Source organism: Physeter macrocephalus, chromosome 11 (assembly GCF_002837175.3).
Source record: "Physeter macrocephalus isolate SW-GA chromosome 11, ASM283717v5, whole genome shotgun sequence".
NCBI lineage: Eukaryota > Metazoa > Chordata > Mammalia > Artiodactyla > Physeteridae > Physeter > Physeter macrocephalus.
The window spans coordinates 25,679,667-25,687,606 of NC_041224.1; the positions used below are offsets into that span (position 1 = coordinate 25,679,667).

A 7,940-nucleotide genomic window follows, 5' to 3' on the forward strand; every position below is an offset into this window, starting at 1 on the left:
GGCTTCCCTGGTGGCGCAGTGGTTGCGCGTCTGCCTGCCGATGCAGGGGAACCGGGTTCGCGCCCCGGTCTGGGAGGATCCCACATGCCGCGGAGCGGCTGGGCCCGTGAGCCATGGCCGCTGGGCCTGTGCGTCCGGAGCCTGTGCTCCGCAACGGGAGAGGCCATAGCAGAGGGAGGCCCGCATACCACAAAAAAAAAAAAAAAAAAAAAGAAAAATAAAATAAAATTGGTCCACATCAAAAAAGAAGAAAGAAAGTAGTTTGGTGTGTGTGTTGGGGGAGAAGGTTCTAAAGTGGTCTACATAACAGGTTGAAACTAGTCTTGATTTAAAACTGTTATGTATGTACAAATGAAAAGTTAAGTGTTGCATTATGTTTTGTTCAAAGAACTTACAGGGTGAGGTCATTATCTCTAGCCCTGTTAAACATGGAACTGTCCTCTCTGTCTGGAAGAGCCAACATTTAATAAGCATTCACAAATTATAAAATAGGTGTCAGGAGAGGAGCTAGGCTACAACCTGTATACTTTAGCAGATTCATAGACAAGAGAAACAGTTGTGAAACTTGGTATATCCATAATTGAACTTATGAAAGAGCAGAATTTCCCCCCAGTATACGATGGTTTTACATGTATAGAAAGGCAGACCATGGGAAAGATTTGAATGTGTTTTAAAAAATTCTTTCATTACTTTGTATATTAATAAACATTAATTGCAAGCCTCCCATGTGCTAGGCCAGGCACTGTTTTAGGTTCTGGGTTTACAGCAGTGAACGTGCTGCAGCCCCTGCTCTCCCTGAGCTTGCAGACGCAGCCTTCTTTCCAAAGCTTGAAGTCTTGCCTCCACCTGCCACCACCTGCCACCCCAGTCCAGACACCTGCTTGAAGCTCTTCAGTGCTTTCCCTCTACAGGCTTCAAATCCAGCATTGTTACCATGGTCTGCAGGATCTGGTCTCACCGAGCCTCTCCTCACTCCTTAGAACTGATCTCACGCCATTCCATGCTGGCGCCACGCTGTTCTTCATGTAGTTCCTGTAACAGATCCTTCTCTCCTCATTGCCTCTCGTCTTGCTGTTGCTTCTGCTTCAGGTGCTCTCTCTGTGTCTCTTCTCAACCTTTTGTCGTCCTTCAGAGCACAACTCAAATGTCACTTTTGCAGAGAGGCCGTCCCTAACCCACCCTGACTAAAGTGGGCTCTCATTACTCTCCATCTTAGGGCCTTGTTATTTTCCTTCGTAACACTATTCACAATTAGTATTTAAAAGGTTGTTAGTTTATTTGTTGGCTTGTTTATTCTGTCTTCCTACGCCAGACTCTTAGGCTTCCTGAAGGTAGGAGCCACATCCGTCTTGTTCACTGGTGACTTCCAGTACCTAGCGTAGTGCCTGGAACATAGTAAGTGCCAAATAAAATGTTGAATGGCTGAATAAATTCAGTAATCTTAATACTTAGTGTGGTGCTGTTTTAAGAGAACTAGGAGTACTGTTTGAAGATCTTCAACTGGTCAGTCTGTGGTTCTCAACAGCCATCTGGTGGGTAGAGGTGAAGGTTGCTGCAAAACATCCTACAGTGCACAGAACACCCTCCCCCCACACACCCCGACAAAGAACTATCCAGTCCAAAATGTCAGTAGTGCTGAGGTTGAGGATCCTGAAGTAGATGATGATTGACTGTTTTTAATCACCTCCTGGAGCTGATGCTGAGGGCTCTGGACAAGTTGTGACACTGGGGGCTTTTAGTTTTCTTGGTTGTAGAGATACGTCAGATTTACCTGGTACAACATTGGATGGCACAAGCTCTCAGAATAAGGTTATTCTCAGCTGTTGTGTGTGGAACAGCCAGAGGCATTCACCCCTTTATTTATATTGTTGGTCCTTAATTTTAGTCACTCGTATATAAGCCTTGTTTTACGTAGAGTTCATACAGTTGGCAGAGTTATAAGTCAAGTTATATTTGTAGCAGCGTTCTCCGAGTATTTTATTGGACAAGGCCTAAGACCAAGCAGTTATGGACTAATATGTTCTAAAAACATGATTAGTGATACAACAATTAGTGTGCTTGCATACTCTTAGAAATACCTAGTAATTGTTTTTTCCCTTTTCTAGCCCTTTATCTTGAAATCTTATCACTGAGAGTAGAACTTTAGTTAGGAGGAAAAAAACCTTAGAATGAAAGTATTTTGACTAGACTTTTTATTTTAGGAACAAATGATGAGAAAGAAACAAGCGATGCATCTCGATGCAAGATATGTCACAATGGTGGAGAATGCATATTACTACTGCAACCCACCTCCAGCTGAAAAAACAGTGAAAAAGAAACGTCCTCCTCTCCAGGAATATGTCCGGAAACTTTTGTACAAGGATCTCTCCAAGGTTACCACTGAGAAGGTAAATCTTAATGAAATCATAGAACAGTAGTCAACTTGAGATTTGTGGTAGTGCTAAGCTTATATAACATTCAACCAAATTAATTATTTTTCGTCCTGATGATAGTAGTACTGATTTCAGTGCACTTTCCTTCTAGCCCTGCACCAAATTGTTTTAGGTCAGGGACATATATTTCAGTTTTCCTAGATCAGCTTGTTTATCAATTGCTTCAGTGCCCCACAAAGTATAGATAGGAAATGTAAGTAGTTTGCATTATTCACATTTTGTAAATGGAGAAATTGAAGCAGAATTGTTAAAGTCCCAGCAGTGGAGTTTAGGAGAGGTAGGATTAGATCCCAAGTTCCATTATGATTGACTCCATACAAGTCATCACAAGAAGGAATTCATACGATGATATATAATGTATGGGACATAAGTTTTATTTTCCTTTCATGATAGTAACTTCTTATTCTGATTAAAATGGTAATTATTCTAAATTTGGTGTTGATGCTGTGTGTATATTTGAAACTATTACTTTGTCTCTGATGTTCTGTAATGAATTTGCCTTTAAATATTTTGCTTTCAGTACAGGGGTTCTTAACCTTAAGTAGGCTTTAAGAGGCCTGTGATCCTCTGGAACTTAATGATTTTGAATCTCTGGGCCTGTCTGTATTTTTCCAGAAGAGGATCTGTAGCTTTCTTTTGATTCTCAGCAAGGGTCAATTTCCAGAAAAGGTTAAGAACCACCGACCTGTTACCTTAATTATTGTAGTTACCTTGTTAGAACCTTCACTTTCAAGTAAGACATGTTGAGTAAACATTTTTTGGTCAGCTCTACAAGTTGAAACAACATGGTATGGAACTTTTTTCTTTTCAGGAAAAATAATTGAAGCAAGTTAACTTCTGGACAGAGGAAACCTATGGGGAGGATAAGAGGCATGGAATAATACATGTGTCATGGGTGGGCAGGGTAGAAGGTGATGACGAATGAGCGCAACTTTGAAAATTGAAGCCACCTTCAGGGATCCAGAGACAGTAGTTGTTTAAAACAACAGGATTTGAAAGCTGTTTTAGAATTGGCTAAAAGTTTGAAAAGTTTGGAATGCTTATGCATTTGAGATGACATTAACATTTCCATTGAAGCTGATATGAGAACATATTTAGTGCTTGAAAGGTGGCTTGTGGGTATAGAGTAGAGATGAAAGGACTACTTTACATTCTGCCAACAGTATCCATTTTCTTTCAGAATAAAAATGGAAAGAACTTGATGATGACTAGAGCTCTGCTGATTATCTCATTACCAGTAGAGATTTTGAAAGTAATAGCTAACTTTTATGGGGTGCTTGTAATGCACCAGACACATTCCTACGTACTTCACGCACTTTAACTTGTCTAACCCTTAGACCAGACTTATGGAGTAAGTGCCTATCATCCCCCCTTTACATGCAAGGAAACTGTGTGATGTCAGTCTTGATGTTGTGTCCTCCATCTTTTTTTTTTTTTTAAGATTTTTTTGATATGGACCATTTTTGTTAAGTCTTTATTGAATTTGTTACAGTATTGCTTCTGTTTTATGTTTTGGTTTTTCGGCCTCGAGGCATGTGGGATCTTAGCTCCCCGTCCAGCGATCGAACCTGTACCCCATGCACTGGAAGGCAAAGTCTTAACCACTGGACCCCAGGGAAGTCCTGTGTCCTCCATCTTAAGGGATCTTTTAACCACTTGACCTTGGGTTTATTTCCTTATGGGAAATTTTTCATTTATAAAAAGAAGTGTCTGAGGTTATTTACATCAAATGATGCACAAAAGAAATCATTATTTTTGTTAAATCTTGGGTATTTCTTTCAGTGACCTGAGTATGAGTGTATACTGTTAGCTTCATTGAAGTCCTGGAAACTCTAGGAAATTTAAGGGCGTTATGGAAAGATAAAGGGAAAATGTGAATAAATGTTAACAATAATTAGAAAAATCTCATTTTTCCTGTCTCTAAAGTGAAGAGGCTGGTCTCAGAGAATCTCTAAAGTATTTTCCATTTCAAAAGTTCTGTGACTGTACAATCATAATAAAATATTTGTATTATAGGCTATTTTGGACTACTTAGTGCTTATCTTAGTAATTTACACAAAATTCTCTTCATTTAGGTTTTGAGACAGATGCGAAAGTTGCCTTGGCAGGACCAAGAAGTGAAAGACTATGTGATTTGTTGTATGATAAACATCTGGAATGTGAAATATAACAGCATTCATTGTGTAGCCAACCTCTTAGCAGGACTGGTGCTCTACCAGGAGGATGTTGGAATCCATGTTGTGGATGGAGTTTTAGAAGATATTCGATTAGGAATGGAGGTAACAAAGACCTGCAGCAAATTGGAATCTGTGGACAATTTAGACAGCCTTTAAGACCTATTATTGAAAAATAAGGATTTGAAAACCCTCTTTTCCCCATATGGTGTCATTTACTATTACTTCTTTGAAGATAGTGATTTCTTAATAAACACTGTTGTGTCGGATTTCCTAGTCTTCTCTCAGGCTAATGCTGAAGTATTTTTTGCCTTTTCTTCAAGTCCAGTTAAGCTTATTTTAGAAGAGTATAGTAAATTTTTATTATTTCCTGGTTACTATTGGTATTCGTGTTATAGGAATTCATAAATTTATTAATTAGGAGAATTGGTAATCATTTGATAAGAATTTCTGTAAGAATTTCCCTCTTTCTATATGCTTGTTTCCTTAATTCATAGATTTCAGAGAAAATAGGTTACAGAGGGCTGATAGGGAGAATTACATTTTAACTGTTTCATAAACTATTAATTCATTTAACAATAGCTTAATATTAAATTTAATACTTAAAGTGTTCCTTTTCTTAAAACATTTTAAAGGTAGACATTTCTTAGAGAGAGAAAAAGGACACCCAGAAGTGACTACCTTATTAGAAAAGAAGAAAAGAACCCATTATTTTTTCTCTGTTCAGTGAGTGATGTTGTCAGGTGACATAGGGGAATTTTACCTCTTCTCAAACACAATGCTATTCTTTAATGGAAATCTGCTTTTTTTTTCTTCCCCCTTTAGGTTAATCAACCTAAATTTAATCAGAGACGTATCAGCAGTGCCAAGTTCTTAGGGGAACTTTATAATTACCGAATGGTGGAATCGGCTGTTATTTTTAGAACTCTTTATTCTTTTACTTCATTTGGTGTTAACCCTGATGGCTCTCCAAGTTCACTGGACCCTCCCGAGCACCTTTTCAGGATTAGACTAGTGTGCACTATTTTGGATACCTGTGGCCAGTACTTTGACAGAGGTTCTAGTAAACGAAAACTCGATTGCTTCCTTGTGTATTTTCAGGTATATAAATTGAAATAAGCAGTTGGCATCATTTAATGCATTGTTTGTGTTACAAAAATATTAGAGAGGAAACCCTGTAGCATTCATATATTATGTATAAGATATATTCATAGTTAGGTGAGATTTATTCTTCTTGCAAGTATGCTTAGCTTTAGAGGTTTTAAAATATATGATGGGGACTTCCCTGGCAGTCCAGTGGTTAAGACTCTGTGCTTCCTGCAGGGGACACAGGTTCGATCCCTGGTCAGGGAACTAAGATCCTGCATGCCACACGGCATGGCCAAAAAAAAGAAAGAAAAATTAAAAAAATATATGTATGATGAATTCTATCATAAACATTCTGATTACATTTTAAGTTTTATAACTGACGATTGATCATTAATTTTGGAAATTATTTCGGTGCAGTTTATAAATTTGGTATAGTATGGATTATTTTGTATTTGGTACCTAATTCATGAATCAAATTACTTGTAATATTTATGCATTTGATAATATTCTCACTCATCTGTGTTCTGGTTTTATATCTAAAATTCTTGTTTCTAAATTAAAAAAAAAACCCATCATTAACACTGAAAGAAATATTCATTCATTGCTAAACTCTTGGGTTGTGCTTTCCATATCTTAAGTTACTTACGTAAACTGGTGATTTAGAGCAAGTACAGTATAAATTAAATTCGGATACAAATACAGAGACAGTTCTACAACTTCTATACAGTTCATGTTCCAAAAGTTAGCTGTAGCTTGGTTGTCTGGAACCTAATCATTATTTCCCATCAAATGCAATGTTATAAGTACTGATTAGGGGGAATAGCTCACTATCGAATTCTCCAGATGTTACTGAAATAAAGTACCAATGGTACTATTCAGTTCTATTTGATCATTCCTTTCTATCTAATCTGTTATGTTGTTTTCGTTTATCCATTGACAAAGAAAATAAATTTAAAACTACAACTTTGAGGTGTCAAAAATACATCCACATACTAGCTGGTGTTAAGTGGGGGTAACTACTCTTGGGGAAGAGCTGTTTGTAACTCTCTCCTATTACTTTATCTTTGCATTAGAGGGTAACTTGTTACTCTCTTGTTTTCTGAATTGATGAGCCAAAAATGGGGAAGGTGTGTTGAAGATTTGAGACTCAGGTTCTCTGTTGCATGTAAGAAATGCCTTAAGTTGGAGACTGCCTATCTTTAAAACCAAAGTTTTGCTGCAGAATATCAGTTATCACTATCAGCGTCCAAAGCAGGATCCCTTTCAGAAGAGTGTTCTTATTTGCACTCACTCTAACATCACTGGCAGAGAGAAAAGAGCCACTCAGAAATATTCAGGAGTAGAAAGAGATAAAAGTATTTTCCACATTGATTAATAGCAGGAATGTGTAACAGGGATATACTTAGGGCACGGGAGTAAGAAGTGAGTGAGGCCTGGGAGATGCAGTCAGTGTGTGCTGCCTGTCACACAGTGTCCAGTTACCTATTGAAAGGCAGATAGAAAGGCTCACCTGCAGCAGTGCTTCTAAACTTCAGTGTGTACACACATCACCTGGCTATATTGTTAAGATGCACACTGTGATTCAGTTGGCCTAGGGTAGGGGACGTCTCAGATTCTGTATGTGTAATAAGCTCTGAGTTCCCACACTTTGAGTAGCAAAGACCTAGAAGAAACTGGACAGGAAGATTAAACACCCAGAGGAACACCTGTTTATATACAAGTAAATTCATGGGTTGTGCTTTTTAGTTAAACTTGAGAATTACAAGTACAAAATAGAATGAAGGAGCCAAGCTAGGAGATGAGGGAAAATATCTAAATGGTGCCATATACACAGTAGATGTTCAATAAATGCTTGTTGATTACTGATTTTTATATATTCAAAAACCCAATCTTCAGATACTTTGACTCTTTAAAAAGAGTAGTATAGAGAAAATAATTATAATTTATCAAAACTATTGCCTTGAATTTGGTTGTTTTTGTAAAATTAAATATTTAAGCCCTATTTGGGATTTGGGAGTGGAGTTTCTGCCTGGTTTCAGTACCTGAAAGTTTATTTGCTGTTTTATTTATTTATAATTTTTCCTTGCCTTTAAAAAAAGATTATGACAGTTACAATAAAAAATATATTTAAATTAGGGCTTCCCTGGTGGCGCAGTGGTTGAGAGTCCTCCTGTCGATGCAGGGGGCGTGGGTTCGCACCCCGGTCCGTGAAGATCCCACATGCCGCGGAGCGGCTGGGCCCGTG

At 38.0% G+C, this 7,940-nt stretch overlaps 1 protein-coding gene across 3 annotated transcripts in view; it reads left to right on the plus strand.

Annotated features, from left to right (window-relative positions):
* Positions 1-7,940, plus strand: part of UPF2 (UPF2 regulator of nonsense mediated mRNA decay) — a 95,630-nt gene that overhangs the window by 56,470 nt on the left and 31,220 nt on the right. For all 3 annotated transcript variants that reach the window (XM_007129288.3, XM_055087832.1, XM_007129291.4), the window contains exons 12-14: positions 2,202-2,387; positions 4,508-4,711; positions 5,432-5,707. In XM_007129288.3, the coding sequence (XP_007129350.1) occupies positions 2,202-2,387; positions 4,508-4,711; positions 5,432-5,707 (666 nt within the window). The remainder of the gene's footprint in view (positions 1-2,201; positions 2,388-4,507; positions 4,712-5,431; positions 5,708-7,940) is intronic.